Genomic DNA, 20,045 nt, shown 5'->3' with positions numbered 1-20,045 from the left:
GTATATCTTGTCTTCTAGCTTGGTGAGGACATACTGGAATGAAAAAATCTTATTCACTTTATGGCTGCCCAGATTTTGTTAGATTAATATAGATTTGAGTGCCTTTCATATGCTAGAAATGGCTACATTTCATTTACTTTATGATCACCTCACTCCTGTGAGATTACTTGTTTTAATGATTTGTTGAAATGAGATCTGATACTTAGAGGGGTTAAAAATTTGCCTGTGGTTACACTTTTTTGAAGTGGCAGAGCTAGGTTTGGAACTCAGGTCTGTCTGATTCTAGGAACAAGACAGTGGTCCTTCAACTTTCCAGAGTTGTACAGCCCTCTTTAGGTGCTTTGTCTCCAGAGACACTAAATCTATTCTTGGTGGTTGAATGAATTAGTGGATGAATTCTCTGGACCTCTTTTCACTACTTACTGTTCTTTTCTCTGTAAAATGATCATGGTAGGAACCTGACCTAAGAATCAAATTGTCTGCTGAGGTCCCTTAATTTGGCAACCAAGAGAAAGTAGAGTTCATTAACTAAAACTCTCTCCCATCAGTTTTCTTTAATCTTCCATAATGTTTCAGAAGCATTTTCCTGAGCTCCATTACAAGTAGAACATTTTAGCCATTACTGAAGAAAGTAATATTAACATTTTATGAGTTGGCTCCTTCCTAACACCATGAGAATAAAGCATTGTTTGTTAAATTCTGGCTGCTCAACTCCTATTTTTTCATGATGTTTTGAAATTCAGACTTTCATTATAGGGATGTAGGGGTATGTTTATAACTGCAAGGCCAAGCAAAAAAAAGAGTGTGTGAGATCCTAGGAGACCACTAGGTGATCATCTTTGACTTTCTGTAGTTTTTTCATCAAAATTGTCCTTATTTTTTGTCCCCTTAATTTCATTCTTAAAAATAAAAACAAAACTCAAGCTTGCCTTTTTAAACATAATACACCTCTATGATAATAATTTGGAAAAGTTGGAAAAAATCTAAAGTAGAAGAAAGTTGACAATCTCACCGTCCAGATATGGCTGCTAACATTTTGGCATATTTCATCTCAGTCCCTGCCCCCTCCCCACCTTTTTTGCCTAAAACATTTATGTCAGATATATAGATAGATAGAATTTTAATAATCTTTTTGCACAATATAGATTGTAGACATTTCTGCATATTATTAAAACATTTATAAGCATTATTTCTCTTTAGTGGATGCACAGTTAGTTGATGTAATTATCCCCTCAAAATTGGTAATTCCATGTGGAATTACCTGTGGATGATTGGGTATCAAACAAAAAGAGGGGAATAGGAAGCAACCAAAGCTCTTGACTTGTATTCTTTCTCATGGACTGGGAAGAAAAGAACTCAACTTAAAGCCTTCTGAAACACTTAGAATGCATTGGTTTCTCATAGTCAGGATGGAGTACAGGTATTGTGCTTCCTCCTTTATCTGAAACAAATAAAACATGGACAAAATGTATGAAACCACAATTTTCAAGACATTATACCTCAGACAACAAAGGCTAGTGACCTCCGAGAAATGGAAAATAAAGGAGGCGAACTCCCCAGATGCTGTGTCTGCCGGTTTAGAGTGTCCAGACCACAGGTGAGGGAATGGGGAATGTAAACCGAGACTAGTGAGCTGTCAGTGTTGAGGAGATCGAGCTGAGAGTCTGGGGGGATAGAAGCAGCCAGAATTCCCAGGGACGTCTCCCAGAGAAGAGAAGAGGAAGCTGAACAGAGAGAGTGTTCTGGAGGTCTGCAGAGCGTTCTGAGTCTTCAACTGAAGAATGATCAGCGTATACATGTAGATAGGGAAGAACCACCCAGTAGGACGGGAACAATTCATAGAGCTCACACAGGTCTGGGTGGTTCCTATTTCCACCAAGAAGAGTACAGAACCTTTTAATTCATGAGACACCAGGTAAACTACTCGAAGGTTTTTGCTTTAGCAGTAGGAAAAAAAATAGTCCTAGATTAAACACAACTCTGGTAGTACCAGCAACTTTAAAGTGAGACTCTAGGGATGCCTGGGTGGCTCAGTCGGTTGGGCCTCCGACTTCGGCTAAGGTCATGATCTCACATTCATGGGTGCAAGCCCCTTGTCGGGCCCTGTGTTGACAGCTCAGAGCCTGGAGCCAGCTTCTGATTCTGTGTCTCCCTCTCTCTCTGCCCCTCCCTGCTCATGCTTTGTCTTTCTCTGTCTCAAAAATAAATAAAACATTAAAAAAAATTTAAAGTGAGACTCTAAAGGATACAATTGATTCCAGAAAACTCACATGCATGCCAGAACAAAGCTAAAGAATATTTTTGGGAATACAAAAATATCTACCACCCAATAAGGAAAAATTAATAATGCCTATCATGCAATCAAATATTACCATGAATACAAAGAGGCATGAAAATACCCATAATTAGAAAAATCCATTACACATTATCTTCCCATAAATTACACAGTTGATATAATTGATAGACAAACAGTGATGAAACTGTATTGTACATATTCCAAAGGCTATCGGAAAAAAATTAAATAGGACACACGAAATTAGAAAGACGAAATTCAACTACTACAGGTGAAAAATGCAATATGTGAGATGAGTTCAGCGCTTTCTGGGCTTCATGTAAGATTAGACATTGCAGAAGAAAAGATGATCGAGCTTGAAAAAGTACATGACAACAGTACAAAGTCTGGAAAAGAAGAAATGAAAATATTCTGGTGTAAGGTTTTATACTATAAATGAAATGGTATAATATCACTTGCTATTTATATAAATTTCTCTGGTACTATATTAAGTATCTGGTTTAGAGTAAAGTGATATTTAGTTATAGATAATAGGCCATAAAAGGCAATAAAATAGAGTCACTGGAAAAGTCAATTCATCTAAAAGAAGGCAGCAAAAGAGGAAAGCAGAACCTAGAAATAAAACAAATAAAAATTAAATAGCAAGAGGATAACTTTCAACATTCCACCATGTGGGTATGAATGTTAAATATTAATGACCTAAGTACCCAAATTAAAAATTAGAAATAATCAGATTAGATAAAAATTTCAATATCCAACTAAATGTCACCCATAGCAAGTCCACTTTCAGTATAAAGATACAAATGAGTTAACGGTAAATGGATGGAAAAAGACATACTGTATTGAAATAGTGAGAAGAGGGGCACCTGGATGGCTCAGTCTGTTAAGCATTTGACTTCGGCTCAGGTCATGATCTCATGGTTTGTGAATTTGAGCTCCACTTTGGGCTCTGTGCTGACAGCTCAGAGTCTGGAACCTGCTTTGGATTCGGTGTCTCTCTCTGCCCCTCCTTTGCTCATACTCTATCTCTTTCTCTCTCTCTCTCAAAAAAAAAACCACTATAAAAATAGTAAAAAGAAAGCTAAAGTGGTCATGTTAATATTGGATAAGTTTTATTTTCTTTTTAAAAAGTTTTTTATGTTTTATTTATTTTTGAGAGAGAGAGAGAGAGAGAGAGAGAGAGAGAGAGAGAGAGACTGAGACGGCATGACAGGGGAGGGTCAGAGAGAAAGGGAGACACAGATGTGAAGACAGGCTCCAGGCTCTGAGCTAGCTGTCAGCACAGAGCCTGACGTGGGGCTCGAACCCACAGACCATGAAATCATGACCTGAGCTGAAGTTGGATGCTTAACTGACTGAGCCACCCAGGTGCCCTGCTAAGTTTTAGTTTCAAACAAAGAATATTATTAGGAATAAATAATGTTATTTCATAATGATAGAGGTAAATGTATCAACAGGAAATAGCAGATGTAAACATTTATACACATAATAATAGAATTTCAAAATACATGAAGCAAATGCTGATAGAGCTATAAGGAAAAATAGACAAGTCCATTGTTGGATTTCATACCTTTTTCACAATAATTAGTAGAAAAAGCAAAAAGAAATCAGTAGGCATATGAAAGGCCTCCACAGCACTACCAACTATCTTGAACTAATTGACTGTTATATAATTCCACCTAAGAACAGCAGAATACACACTCTTCAAATGCATATAGAAAATTTAGCAAGCTAAATCATGTAGTAAGATATAAATCTCAACACAGTTAAAAAGATTCAAGTTACACAAATTCTATTCTCTAACTACTATTGAATTAAATTACAAATCAAAAGCAAAAGATATTTGAAAAATCTCAAACTATTTGGAAACTAACTATCCCCCTTCAAACTGACCCATGGGCCAAATAAAAAATCAACAGAGAAATTAGAAAGTATTTTGAACTGAATTTAAATAAACACACAAGCTTTGAAATTTTGAGATGCAACTAAAGCAGTATTTAGAGTAAAATTTACAGTATGATATACCTACATTAGGAAAAAAATCTGTTTCTATCTTAAGAAACCAAAGAAAAAGAATAAATAAAATCCAAAATAAATAGAAGCAAGGAGGTGACAAAGGCCAGAACTGAAATAAATAGAAAACAGGAAAACAATATATAAAATGATACCAAAACATGTTCTTTGAGATCAGTAAAATTAATAAACCACTGGTCAGATTGATTAGAAATTTATCAAGAGGAAGTAACAATTTTAAGAGAAATGAAAAATGTGGCAACACTACAAATTTTACAGATACTGAATAGATAATGTTACGAACAACTCAGGCCAATGAATTTGATAACTTAGATACATTGTACAAATTCCTTGTATGTCAACCCACTAAATCTCACTCAAAGAAAAAATCAGTGAGCTTAATAGCCTTACATGTGTTAAGGAAATTGAAATTATAGTTAAAAATTGTCTTATAGATGTGCCTCGGGGGCTCAGTTGATTAAGAACTTGACTCCTGATTTTGGCGCAGGTCATGATCTTACAGTCATGAGATCCAACCCTGCATTGGGCTCTGTGCTGAGCATGGAGCCTTCTCTCTTCCTCACTCTCTGACCCTTCCCTGCCTGTTCTCTCTCTCTCTATTTCTCCCTCTCTCAAAATAAAGAAACATTAAAAAATTGTCTTATAAATAATATAGCAAGCTTTGATTACTTCCATGGATAATTCTTTTATTCATTTATTTATTTTATCTTTTGAGAGAGAGACAGAGAGGATCCAAAATGAGCCAGAAGCTGACAGCAGCCAGCCTGATGCAGGCCTCGAACTCATGAACCTAACCACAAGATCATGACCTGAATTGAAGTTGGACACTCAACCAACTGAGCCACCCAGGTGCCCCTCCATGGATAATTCTACCAAATATTCAAGGATGAAGTAATTCTGATTCTGCACAATTTTTTTAGAAGAACAAAGAGAAAGTATTTTCCAACTTTCTTAGATACTAGCATTGGTTTAATACCAAAATCAAACAAAAACATTCCAAGAAGACAAAACTACAGGCCACTGTATAAAAACAACAATCAGAAATTGAACTTCTAAACATATCATTTCAATATCAGAATAAAAAATTACAAAGCACTTAGAAACAAATTTGACCAAGGTATAATAAAACCTAAACACTGAAAACTACAAAACACTGCTGAAAGAAATTAAAGTCTACATAAATAGATGTTCTCACTTGTGGAATGACAGATTCAATATTATCAAAATATCAGTTGTCCTCAAATTAATTTCTAGATTCAACACAATTCCAAACAATATCCCACTAGGCTTTTAAATTTTTTTTATTGTTTATTTATTTTTGAGAGAGAGAGAAAAAGAGACAGAGTATGAGACAGAGTGTGACCATGGGAGAGACAGAGACAGAAGGAGACACAGAATCCAAAGCAGGTTCTGGGCTCTGAATTGTCAGCACTGAGCCCGACGTGGGGCTTGATCCACCAACTGCAAGATCAGGACCTGAGCCGAAGTCAGATGCCTAACTGACTGAGCCACCCACGTGCCCCGTTTTTTAAAAATTTTTACATAAATTGACAAGTTGATCATAAAAGTTGTATGGAAATGCAAAGGATATAGAAAAGGCTAAGTATCCAAAAAGAAAGAACAAAGTTGGAAGACACATACATACTTACCATCAAGGTTCATGGTAATGCTACAGTAATCAAGAGGGTATGAAATTGGCACAAAGAGAGACAATCAAACAAAGACAATTTCCAGGTCATATTAGTTTTGATTCCTAAAACAAGGTTGTAGTTGTTTAATAAATTTCCCTACTCCCTCTGGATGCCTCATTGTATTGGTTCTCAAAGTGTGATTTGAAGACTGGCAACATCAACATTACCTGGAAGCTCTTAGAAAAGTCAATCATTGGCATCTCCAGCCCCAAACTACTAAATCAGAACTTTGTGGATGAGGCTGAGGAATGTGTGTTTTCACAAGCTCTCCAGGGAATTCTGGTGCACATTTGAGCCTGAGAACACTGCGTAGACCTCTTTCTGCTAGAATCCTGCAGAATTTTGCAGGCAGGAAAAAAGATTTGGAGACAGGAGCATAATTCAGTGTCACAGAAAGAAGAGGGAGCTGATGGCCTTTGATTATGGAATCCATTAAAATATACCTTCAGTGCCAACAGGCTGAGATGGTGGATAAAAAATAAGCTAATCTCATTTCTAGTCATCAGGCTATTAATGATAATTGGGCTTTTCCCAGTCCAGGTAGTTGACACAATTTGTTGTTTGGAACTAACTGACCAAGTAGATGATTGAGAAGAATACAGAGGCTATGAGAAGAAATCCAGGATTCTGGAATATTTAAGTCTTTTTTAAAAAAATTTTTTAAATGTTTTATTTATTTTTGATATAGAGAAAGACAGAACATGAGAGGGGGAGGGACAGAGAGAGATACATGGAATCAGAAGCAGACTCCAGGTTCTGGGCTCTCAGCCCAGAGCCCGACATGGGGCTTGAACCCACAAATGTGAGATCATGACCTGAGCCAAAGTCCAAGGCTTAACTGACTGAGCCACCCAGGTGCCCCTCCTTAAGTCTTTTAAAATTCTTTCTCTCTTTCTTTCTCTTTCTCTCATCTTCTCTCTCTCTTTTCATACCCACCCACAAGCACACAGACACACACACACACACACACACATACACAAATACATGCATGTGCACACATGCATTCACAGTGAGATTTCATGACACAGGAAAACAGGAAGTAGAGGTCGAGAGTCCTGATGAATGTCTTAAGACCCAGAGTTGAATGTCTGTTCTAGCTAGGCATGACCTAGTTTCTTGGGAAATACTTGATCACATTTAGGGAGGTTGAGTAGCTTTGGGGGCTAATATCAGAATTTGAGTTCTATTTTCAATCATTTGAAAAAATATATTGTATTGAATTGGGAAACTTGACCTGAAGTTGTCTGATCCCACTTTTTGGAATCAGAATGTGGCTTGTCACAATAACCAAAGTAATTCCATCTTACGGAAAGGAAATGAAGGGACAGTGTGTAATTATAAATATAAGAGCACCTTCTACTTGGCTGTCATACAACTCGATCTAGATCTTAGGGGTTTTTTTAATGTTTATTTATTTATTTTTGAGAGAGAGAGAGATGGAGGGAGGAGCAGAGAGAGGAGGAGAGAGAGAATCCCAAGCAGGCTCCCCACTATCAGCCTAGAGCCTGAAATGGGGCTTGAACCCATGAGTTATGAGATCATAACCTGAGCCAAAATCAAGAGTCAGATGCTTAACTGACTGGGCCACCCAGGCACCTCTAGATCTTAGTTTTTACACATTGCCCTTCCTTGTGGAATATAGTAGTTACAATTACAGTCCCAATCTCTTAGTATGTAATCAAGATAAAATTGATAACTTTAAAAAATGTTAATTTTAGACAAAGAGAGCGTACACATGAATGGGGGAAGGGGCAGAGGGAGAGATAGAGAATCTTAAGCAGGCTCATGACCTGAACCGAAATCAAGAGCCTGATGCTCAACCAACTTAGACACTCAGGTTCCCAGTAAGTGATTTTTTATTCTCAGTTAAAAGTTATCAACTTTAGGGGAACCTGTGTGGCTCAATCAGTTGAGCATTCGACTCGATTTCGGTTCAGGTCATGATTTCAGGGTTGTGAGATTAAGCCCTGTGTCATGCTCTGTGCTGAGCATATAGACTGCTTAAAATTCTCTCTCCCCTCTGCTCCCCTCCTCTGATTGTGAACTCTGTCTCTCTCTATTAAAATAAAAAAAAATTTAAATAACTTTAAAAAAAGTTTATTTATTTATTTTGAGAAAGATACAGAGAGACAGAAAGAGAGAATCCCAAGCAAGCTCTGCCCTGTTGCACGAACCCAATTTGGGGCTCAAATTCACCAACCATGAGGTCATGATCGAGCCAAAATCAAGAGTTTGTTGCTCAACTGACTGAGCCACCCAGGCACCCCCCTAAAAAATCACTTATAACTAGGATACTGATATATAAGCAAGGACAAGGTCCCAACCTTTTACTGGACTTGGCAGATTCTTAGTCTTCTACTAAATGCTCCTCACTCTACACCTTTTTTCTGTCACCATGTAGGAATAATAATTTGTCCTCCGGAGGCCAGAGTACTGCCAAGAAAGGAATTCAGAAGCTGGATGAGAGAGAACATACAAATCTCTCATTCCAGAGTCCATTGACTTTTATTTCTGTATGGAACACATTTTATAATTGCTATGACACTAAAATCCATTCATAATGGTGGCTGCCCCCCCCCTTTTTTTAGTCAAGCTCAGCCTGTTGTAATTGCTCCTCCAATTGCTAAGAAGCAAGAATTGGATGGTGAAGCTGACCATTGGCTCAAGCAGCATGACTTTCGACATTGGTTGTCTTCATCAACAAGCATGAAGAGGAGGAGCTAAGGGTACCAAGAGACTGAGAATTTAGGGAAATATTTTATTCCCTGTCTTCATCATTTGTTAAATGGCCTTTAATATAATCCCTGACTGAATATTATGGCAATTTTCCTACTTGCAAAGTCTGAGATATTAAGGTAAAGGTCAGAGTAGATGTGTCTTCCTTGTCTTCCTAGAATTTTAGGTGAAATTTTGTGTGTAGGTGTGTGTTAAAGCATTTGAACAGCTCTTGTAGATTATGTTAACCTTTGTTATATGCCAGGCACACTTTATTATATACATCACACACATTTATTATTACATTTAGTTTTCACAGCCACTATGTATCACAGCTATTTCTCCTTCCTTTAATTAAGACATAGGTAATTTAAATAAATTATCCAAAGTTTTAAGATGGCATAAAACTGTAACAGAGCCAAAACACAAATATTCATCTGCCTAACTCAAAAACTCAGGGTCTTTCTACTAAATCACTTGCTTACTTGAAAACTCTGAGTTGTGTTTTCTAGTTCTATGGTATGAATACAACACTTTTGAGGACCCCAATGAACAAAACTTCTTCTTTCTTGTTCATATTTCTCAGTACTTGGCTAGTCCTGGAAATAAATTTTCTTCTTCATGGCCTTGGTCTTGAAGGAAATGGGACTAATCCAGAGGAAATCAGGTAGTGAAACATACATTTATTTATCCTAATTAGCCTTTTGCCTGTTTCCAGAAGTATTTGAAGAAATGTAACAAAAATACAGATCATCTGCTTGTATTTATCTGTTGGAACTTGTCAAATGATATCTTGTGTTACTGTTTATAGTTTCTAGTATTTGTCTGGTTCCATCATGGTAATTTGGAAAGGAAGACTCTGTATGAAGGTTCTCCAGAGAAACAGACCAGTAGGTTCTCTCCACTTTCTTTCTGTCATTTGTCATCTATCAAGAGATTCATTTTAAGGAATTTAACTTATTTATTATTTTATAGTTACTTTATATGTTTTCTATTTATTATTTTAAAAAGTACTTCCTTTTTTAAAGTATTTTTTAATGTTTATTTATTTAGTTTGAGAGAGAGAGAGTGTGTGAGCAGGGGCAAGGCAGACAGAGGGGGAGAGAGAATCCCAAGCAGGGTCCATGCTTAGTGTAGAGCCTGACATGAAGCTTAATCCCAGGAACCTTGAGATCATGACCTGAGCCAAAATCAAGGGTTGTACACTTAACTGACTGAGCCCCCCAGGTGCTCCAGAAATATTTTCTTACTTATTATAAAGAATTATACAAGCTGCCATTAGGATACAAATTAACACATATACCACATTCTATGTCAACTATTTTGATAAAATTATAGGCCACAAACAAATTACTTACAAGTTTTGTCTTATTGAACATCATAAATTGAGCCTGTAAAGGAAAAGACTGGAATGGATAGATGGGGGGTCACAATTTTTATAAACTCATGAGGGCACTTAGAATTCAGAATTCCTTTTCCTTAAGGGATGATGATGTTAATTAATATCCCTAGTTGGGTAGCAAACCCTACAAAGTATGATTTTCCCCAAACAGCTAAAGCACAGAAAAAAGAATGATTCATTCTAGTCAAAGATTTGCTTTTTCTTTTCTTTTTTTTCCCCTTTCTTCTTCTTCTATTAAATTTTCTTTAGAAACAAAAATGAACAAAATCATTTCATCTATTTTGGTGCTATTACCATTTTGTTAGGAAGACAGTCCTTCCAAATTTTAGGAAACTACCAATTCCAATCCCCTAAGCCACTCTCATTTTCTTTTTCTCTGACTCTGTCTTTTGTTGGAGCCCTTACTGTACAGCTCAGCCACCATCCAGCCTCTCTGGTGCCCCACACTGCCTTTGTTCTTTAGAAGACTCTCATTAACATTTGCTAATGTATGCTAATGAGAAGTAATTAGCATCTTCGGTGTGTTGCTGGGAGTTCAGTCTGCTATGCTCTCTGCTTCTTTATGCTTGAGGAATTGTCTGCTTTCAATTGTTCCACAATTATTTACTGCTTTTTGTTTGTTCCTTTCATTTTGTTTGTTTATCCATGAATCTTGACAAGCATTCTTCTTCATGATGTGGAATATCACAGAAACGCTTTGGGGGACCGAAAGATTCCTTTTTGTCACTGGCTATCCAAGGATATAAGGATGCTAAGGGCTTACAGCACATTAATTTCATCTGGTTGTTATTTTGGTATCCTATTACTAGAAAAGATTTGAGCCACAAAAACTCACACAAGAGAATGTATTTTCATTTCAACACACTTATTTACACTGGTTGCTCTTTATGTTGGTAACTAAAATGTGAGAGCACACACTGAATGTATATTGTGACAGCATGGTTAAATAAGAAACATCCTCTCCTCCAGAATATTCTAAATGCAAAGAAAAAGCCAAGACTACCACTTAGTTTTTTTGTAGCCACGGAGAGCTCCAAATGCCTTTGTAAATAGCTATTTATTTATTGGATTTGTACCATTAAAAGAAAAATAAGCCAACCCCTCAAACCAGTTTAGAATAAGAGCTGTTTTTGTTTTTCTGTAGACTGATGGTATCATAAAATATCTAATTACAGTTTCTCCCAAATACTCTAGTATATAATTCACTATTTGAAGAACTATGCTTTAGCATTTCATATTTGCTCTTATAGCTCAAGGGTGGTAGAATTTGGAAATGTACCAGCGACCCACTTCCTCGGCCTGTGTCTTATTTTAATTTCATGTACAATAAACACAGAGGAAAAAACTGCAAAAAAAAATGGTGTGCCTCTCTTGCCCCTCCTTCTTATATCTATAAAAAAGATTATTATCATTGTGAATAGAAAGAAAGGGGATTTTTATTTTGCATGGATCTTCTTTTTTTCCCTCTCTGTTCTTCTAGGGGTTAGCCATTCTCTCTCTTGGACCTCATAGTACAACGTGCTTCTCTACAGAACTCATCCGGTTCTATTTGTCAACTACAATATTTTATATTGTGTTTTTAATAAAGCAGACATCAGTACCTATTTATTCTCTACTTCTTAAGGGTTTCACAGCCTCAAAAAATAAATATAATCTAGGAGGGCAACAGTCACTAGAGCAGCTGAACCTCTCACCCACTTACTTCTTTGGGGTGGCTGAGTCTTCCAAAGTCAACATTATTATTATTATTGTTGTAGTTTTATAACCATAGCAATTTAAAGTAACTATCTAGTATCTCCAAGATTATTATGATGGTTGAAAATATGACCAGCCTTTTGGCATTTTTTAAAAAGTTTTCAGTAGGTTGTTTTTGAATGTATATGCTCCATGGTTCCTTTTCTATGTCTAGGGAAGATACAAAGGATTCTAGCACCTGCGGAAAGAATGTCAGCCCCAACCTGTCAAATTAAACCTTCTCCCCAGATACCTCCATGATATTCAAATTAATGATCTCATTTTATTTCTTTCCACACCAAGGATTTTGTAAATGTCTTATAGTTTACAGGTTTATTAAGGTATTTGAATGATATAGGAACTAAATAAGTCTTGTCTTTACTCAGTGGCCTCCAAATATTATGCTTAATTCCATCATTTGAAGGACTTGGGATTTTATAAACAAATGTCATGGGCCTCTTTTTGTTCTTCCCTAAAAATCATAAAAGTAAAGGGAGCTGCTGATTTAAACCGAATCAGATTTCATGTCTTAGGTATATACTCTTCTTGAGGAAGAAGAATCACATCCTATCATTGTTTTTAATGTTTATTTATTTATTTTGAGAGAGAGAGAGAGAGAGAGAGAGAGAGAGAGAGAGAGATGAGGGGCAGAGAGAGGGAGAAAGAGAATCCCAAGAAGGCTCTGCCTCAGTAGTGCTGAGACTGATGCAATGTGGGGCTGGATCCCAGGAACTGTGAGGTCATGACCCGAGCCGAAATCAGGAGTCGAACACAACTGACGGAGCCACCCAGGTGCCCCACATCCCATCATTTTTATTCAACTTTGCAGACGGTGCCTTCTGTTCCTTACTTCACACCCATCAATAACTGAATGAAAGCAGGATGCTGGGGCATTCTCTGCAGGGGAGATGATAACCTCATTTTGGTTTGGTGACTTGATCTTTCCAAGTGTCTCACTGATGGGAAATTCTTCTTTATGGCTAAATTACTCATTCCTTTTGAAATTTTGGATGATTTATCTAAATGCAATCCTTGGCTATAATTTATATACATCTTACAAATACATACATACATACACACATACATATAATTTTGTCCATATCATAATTGAATCACCACCATCATCATCATTAGTATAATCAAATTTAGTGGAATGCCTGGGTGGCTCAGTCAGTTAAGTGACTCACTCTTGATTTCAGCTCAGGGCATGATCTCCCTCAGTCATGAGACCAAGTTCTCCATTGGGTTCTGTGCTGCACATGGAGCCTTATTAAGATTCATTCTCTTCCTCTTCCTTTGCCCCTCTCCCCTGCTCGCACTGTCTTTTTTTCTTTTTCAACAATAAATAAATAAATAAATAATCAGCAACTTGAGCAGCTACTAGATGGCATCAGACCTAGAAATTTCAGAGCATAAAATTTACAGTGTCTATTCATAAGGAGGCTACATTTAAAAGAAATTTTTTTTTAATCATAGCTTATTTTTCATAGTTTCACTGCTCAGTTTTCTCTCTTCTTTTTTTTTCCCCCTTGTAAAGAAGGGATTTCACATTTCCAGTAAGGGGATCCTAACTTGTCTTCCTTCCAGAGCAATGCAAATTTTACTTTGGAATATACTCTTAAGAAAAGAGGTATTTTTATTTTGTTCACATTTTCTAGCTCTTTCACCTTTAAATTCTTGTTAAGAAAAAGTATCGATAGAAGAACTAGTTGAAGATGGTCTAGATTTTGTTAACCCGAGGTGTTTCTAAAATATGAAATATTAAGTATATAAATTCAGAACTGAAAACATTTTCTGTTATTTACATGAGTATAAATATACAGATATGTTTACATGAGTATAAATATACAGACATGTTTATTTATAATATGTAGCAAAGACAAAATACAATGCTTTGCTTTACATGTCTACTTTTTCACCTCTCATTTACTATAATCTCACTTCACTTTTGCCCTTTTACCTCCTTTTCTTTGCTATGTTCTTCCCTTTGTCTCCTTACTTTCCCCACTTTCTCTTTTTCTTTCTCTCTTCTTCTTTCACAATACTTTAGTCCCATACTTTTGAATTTCTATACCATCGACACTATATACATAAACAAGGGATATATTAATACTATCGACACTATACACATACACAAGAGATATATTAATAAGTTGCCCAGTCTCTTAACAAAGTCCCAGAGACACATAGCCCAGTATGAAATAAAAGAATTCAGAATCTAATATGTGTCATTTGAGTAACATTATCTTTTCATAACCTACATCAGTTGCTCATTCTTACTGGATCTTTGCCATCTGAACGTCAGAACATTCTGGCGAACATAACTAGGTGTCTTTTATTCCTCACTGCCATTCTCTTGTGAAGCCACTGAAATTCAGGCTTTTCCTTATACCACTTTGATAATTTATTCTTGTCAAACTTATCATTGACATCCACATTGCAAAATCCAAAGGTTGATTTTTAGTCCTCATTATACTTGAGTTACAAGCCTAGGACACATTTCTTACTTTCCTCCTATGTCACTGGTTGCTCATTTGCAGTGTTTTTGGTTGGTTTTTCTTCTTCTCCCTGTCCTCTCAACTTTGGAGTCCTCTTTTATTGTTTTGTTTATACTCATTTATCTGGTGATCTCACTTGGTCCTGCGGCTTGAAGTAGCATCAATACACTAATGACACCTCAATATCTATTTCCAGTCCAGGCTTTTCTTGTGGACTCTAGACTCAAACACCCAACTACCTACTCAGCTCATGTATGGGTTTCTAATAGGCATACCAATACCAACATGTCGTATTAAACTTCTGATCTTCAACTCCTCCCCCACCTAATCTATTCTTCCTATGGTCTTCTCATCTCCTTTTCTTCTGATTCTATCTTCCAGGTTCCAAGGACAAAAACCTTCTGATTGGCCTTGATTCTTCTCTTTCTCTTACATTCCACATAACACCTCATACTGATGACACAGGCTCTTCTGCTAAGATTTGGCAAAATCCTTGTTACAGCATAGATGAATACCTCTCTCAGTTCAGTTGATTGTGAGGTGACATGTACCCCGCTTATACGGAAGGGGCCCACATTGACACTTTCTCTTTCACACACACACACACACAACAAACCCTGAAAAGTAACACAGAAAAAGGCCTAATAAACATAACTAATACATCGTTGTTCTAATGCACATAAGCTGACTAAGATACTCATACCTAATCTTGGATCTCCTTTATAATGTTCTTTTGCACAAAATTGCAGGATTCCTTAAAGGCAGTGGTATTTTCTTCTGTGGTCCACAAACTCCCTCCCTGAGCATTTTGCTCTGTACTCCCTTGTAACTGCTAAGTGGACAAACATGCTTTCAGTTTCCAAACTAATAACCGAGTGCTACAAACATTCTTCAAGAGCTAAATGGGGCTTAGAGGAAGAGGTAACACCACTTAACATTTCTGGCCCCTTGGCTACTTTGAACCTAAAGAACCATAAACTACTTTCAGGGCTATAGATTAAAAAAAGAAACTCTGGAATAGCATTCCCTTCTCTGAATGATTCCAATGCCTCTAAAATGTGACATTTTGCTGTTGTTTCCTTTTACTGTTTTTAATTTACTGGGTCTATTTGCATGAAATGAGGATCTGGGTTGCCTAGGCGTTCATCTGCTCTGATTGAATATTCCTCTCTTAAATAGCATACTTCAGTGTGATTTTACTTGCTGGCCTCCAACGTTTTGACAGGACCTCCCCTCCTCTCCTTTCACTGCCCTCCCATCACTCCCCAGGAGAGAGGTTATTTTTAAAGTACATAATCAATAGGCTTTGGGAAGCAGCCAAAGCATGAGGGGGGGTCATATGATTGGGAATAAACTACTGGGGATTGCTGAGAGAAGGGATGGCAACAGGCCATGGCAAAAACGTCTGAGGAGAGAAAGATAGTCTGTAACTCCCTTTTAAGTGTTCTGAGTAATTCTCTCTCTTGCATAGGCTTTTGTCTTGGAAGGGTTTCTTGTCTTGGTTCTTCAGCCTTGCTTGGAGTTGCAGGAGATACAGACCAGCCCTGACCATTGTTTTTCAGACCAAATAATGTCCCATTAAAATCAAGCTCACTGCAAATGAGACTTCTGAAGGAGTCTTAAATCTGGTCATGGGGCTGTTGTTTAGTTCTTGATGCTGATGATTCGAGGCAAGAACACATCGATTATTATCAGAATAACTATACAAACAACTGTTTCATTGTCCTGGACTCAACAGCCCAAGGAATGCTGTTGAGAGAAGAAGGCCCCTGAAGAGAAGGTGCAGATGATCACGCACAGAGGAGCATTCCTGTCGGAGAGTCCCCTCGTGAGGAGAGGCAGGGCTATTTCTGCAGGGCTCTCCACTACGTCACTTAGAAGCCATAGCTCTTTTTTAGTTCTTTATTTGCAACCACAGGGATGTCTCTTCTGATGGATTCTTAGGTTTTATTTAATAGCCATTTGTTACTATCCTTCCTGTATTTGATGATCCATGACTTCAGCCCTGTTTTTTCTCCTCCCCTGGTTATCAGAGGAAATTGATTTGCTGCTCCTCTCCTTGGCGTGGATGTTTCATCCCGCTGCTTTTATTTCATATATGATTCTTCCTAAGAATTTGCTTATATTTTTATTCACTTAGTATTTCTTGTTGGATTTAATCACATCTAGTGAGTTGATTATTACAGATCAGGATAATATTTTGTATGGATTTCGCTTTGGCGAGAATATTGCAGAGAAGGTTGCTTGCCAGTCTTTGCTATTTATCCTTAGCTAGTTTTATATATGCACAGAGTGGACTCTGCTCCAAAGCTAAGCTTATATCATTCAAATGCCTTCCTGGAGAATTCTTCCTTGACCGGAGAAGCTTGATGGCAGCATTAATTACAAATAAAAGACCAAGACCGATTGTTAAATGTAAAATATCTTCTTAGAAGTGTCTGCCTTCACTACTGCAGACTCTCCGTGGTGACATAAAGATCTTTGTTCCATCCAGATCCAGTTACAGCCAGTAACAGAAGGCATATGTCCACTCGGAACAAAAGAAGACTTATTTTCACATTCCGTGGCTGACGTTGAGTGATAACATTTTTGCATATCCTAAAAATTTTTATGCAGATGCCTTTTAAAGGCAAAATGGGCTTTCACAATAATCTTCTTTGTGAATGGAATTTACACTCTTGGCAACGGGTCCGTTTTCAGTATGCCTGTCAAGTTCTGAAAAATAACCTTTGACAGCGCGCGAGCAGGAACAAAACGAAGGTTGTTTTCTCTGTTCACGGCCACATTGTTTTGTCATCTTTGCTTTTTCAGTGGGACCCTCATCCAACTTAAATGAAAATATGATCCAATTAATATTTTATAAGCAAGTTGCGAGGTTGCGTCTTTAAAGAAATAGTCAACTCTAATTTTTACCTGGGCATGTTGCAGAGCTTTGTGTCTGCTGAAATCTGTGATGAATGGACAGTAGATAACAAGTGGGAAAATGTGCCCATGAGTGTATTTTCACGTATTACTGGTCAACTAAAATGTTTATAAGAGCTCTATATGTCTTTAGAAAAATAGAGCAAAATTGAAAGCAAGGTGCTTTCTGAGTATGAGGTGAGGAATACACAGAAGAAATGTTCTTTGTCTTGGAAAGAACTATAAAATTACCTGTCTCCTCATTGTCAAGGTAAATCATATATTGAAAAATTTAGGCTGTGTACAGAAATAATTGAAATAGGAAATACCAGCCTTTCGACATTTTTTGAAAGGCTCTTTGACACTGGTAGCTGGTCAGAATGAAAATGTTCTCTATTTTTATAAATTAATTTGGTTCTAATAACCAAATTGTTTGCACATGTGAATATAGCTTTGTTAACAATTCATTTTATCATAGATTGAAATTACCCACCAAATGCCAAGTCTATTCACTGCCACACAGAATTTATTTTGGTAGCAGTTATTTTCAATTGAGCTGACAGGCTTATAATTGATATGTTTTGCAAATCTTTGAAGACAACAAGGCAGAGAAGACTTTGCACAACACTGTATAAAATGCTATAGCTGTATATCTTTAGTAAACAATGCTTTTTTTGACCAGCCCATTGAAAAATGTTTTTATTAACTGCACAGAAGACCTTATGATGAAGAGAATAACAATAAAAGCCCATTACTAACTGTTGTACTGTCATTTAAAGAATTGCTGTGTTTTTCCTTTCTTCAACAGTGCAAATTAAAGTGGAGGAAAAAGAAGACGATACTGAGGAAAGTTCAAGTAAGTGGGAGTGGACCTGCATGGAACGTGTTCCCTGTGGAATAGCAGTGAATGCAGACAACGTGTCCGTTTGTCTTGTGGCATCATGCTGCCACATGTAAGCACAGGCTACCACATGTGTGGATGGTTTTAGATGGTCTCACAAAAGGGATCAAGTCCAGCAAAATCTCCACTCTAGATCCCATTCAACTGGCACACACATTCTAACACATGTGTAAGTTACTCATGATCCAATAGATGATAGTCCACAAAATTTTGCCTTTTTAATCCCCAGCCCCCACTTTTTCTTTAATTTTGGAGAGAGAGAGAGAGACAGCAAACATGAACAGAGGAGAGGGGTAAAGGGAGAGGGAGGGAGAGAGAGAATACCAAGCAAGTTCTACACTTTTCATGGAACCAGAAAGGGGGCTCAATCCCATGACCCTGGGATCATGACCAGAGCTGAAATCAAGAGTCAGATGTCCAAATGACTAAGCCATCCTGGTGCCCCCAACATTTGCTTTTTAAAATGTCTCTACTATTTTCCCTATTAAGGCCTTTGTCCTAAAATCTCTTCATTAGGGCTGAATCTATTACAATAGAACAGATTGGCCATTTAGACTGGATTGATCAGGTGGTTCAATTAAAATGGATCAGCACATTATTTTGTACTGAATTCATAGGTATTTCATCAGAATTGCTCTCTATTTGATCTATTGTAGGTTCAGCTCAAGAATTTGGGTTGTGATCCCTTGCAAGTAATGTTAAAAGATAATTAAAAAGTAAATAAAGTCATGACACACACACATGTAAAAATGAACATATTTAATTAATGAGTGGGGACCCTAGTGAGGTGTTATAACCAGTTCAAAGGAAAATTCAAAGAACAGATACTTTTATAGGTCAGGAATACTGCAATGATTTGCAGATGGAGGCCTCACTGTTTTGTTTTGTTTTTTTTTCTGGTGAGGAAGGATGGTCTCTCCCCTGGACAGAGTTCATGTATATGTTTATGGACAACAATTAGTTTGCATTGCTATGCAGTGATCTAGAAGTACTTTCAAAAGCACAAAATAGTTCTTATGGAATCAGAAGCAGATAATACCAAAGAGTACATTGCAGACAACTTATAGTTTTCCACTGAATACAACTTTTTCTTTATAGAACTTCTAATTAAGAGGATAAGATAACTCTGGGTAAAATTTGATTTTTTATTAATAGTTGAATCTAAATATCAGAAGTTAAGAAGTGACAAAAATGAAAGAGAAGTAAGATTATGTGTTATAAACTGTGAAGTAAGGAACTGGATTCTCTACTCTTTACCTGGAAGATTCTGGTGAAGTTATGGACATACAAAGCATTCATTGTTAGTCGATAAAATAAAATAAAATAAAATAAAATAAAATATAAATAAATAAAATAAAACAAGATAAAATAAGATAAAATAAAATAAAGCAAAGTAAAATAAAATGAAATGAAATAATGTATTTTCTCTCCATTTTACATTAAATTTATGTTATCTATTTCTATTCATAAGGATATTATGATCAAGTAACTATTTATTTATAAATAAATATATTTAGTATCAATTTCACTTAAGAAAGGGAAAACTATTTAAGAAAAAGGAAAAAATTAGAATCAGGAATAAAGAGAATTTGAATTGGGAAAAATCTCAGGGACTGAATTAGTTTCTTCAAAATTATTCTTGTGTGTTGTATTTCCTTGTTCTTCCTGAACTTTGTTGCAAAATAGAAGTAGTAGTAAACATATAGTGGTTAATCACTTAACCCGTATGTGTTTTATCAGTAACCTCTGCACTTGGTCTTAGAGGTCATGGTATGATATTAGCCTCCAAGTCACCTAGTAACCCGCATAAATGAAGACTGGAATTCTTAAGATTATTAAAATTTGGGGATCCACATTCACATAGGTGAGTAGATGA

The 20,045-nt window shown here is 36.7% G+C and overlaps 1 protein-coding gene across 1 annotated transcript in view; it reads left to right on the top strand.

Moving 5' to 3' along the window:
- The window catches only part of TMC1 (transmembrane channel like 1), a 128,704-nt gene that overhangs the window by 13,355 nt on the left and 95,304 nt on the right, over positions 1-20,045 (top strand). Inside the window, exon 2 of the mRNA XM_029920495.1 lies at positions 18,077-18,124. Within this exon, the coding sequence (XP_029776355.1) occupies positions 18,077-18,124 (48 nt within the window). The remainder of the gene's footprint in view (positions 1-18,076; positions 18,125-20,045) is intronic.

This window comes from Suricata suricatta, chromosome 13 (assembly GCF_006229205.1).
Source record: "Suricata suricatta isolate VVHF042 chromosome 13, meerkat_22Aug2017_6uvM2_HiC, whole genome shotgun sequence".
NCBI classification, from domain to species: Eukaryota; Metazoa; Chordata; class Mammalia; order Carnivora; family Herpestidae; genus Suricata; species Suricata suricatta.
Note: the sequence above shows the minus strand (reverse complement) of the source record. Positions and strands in the feature narration are given on the sequence as shown.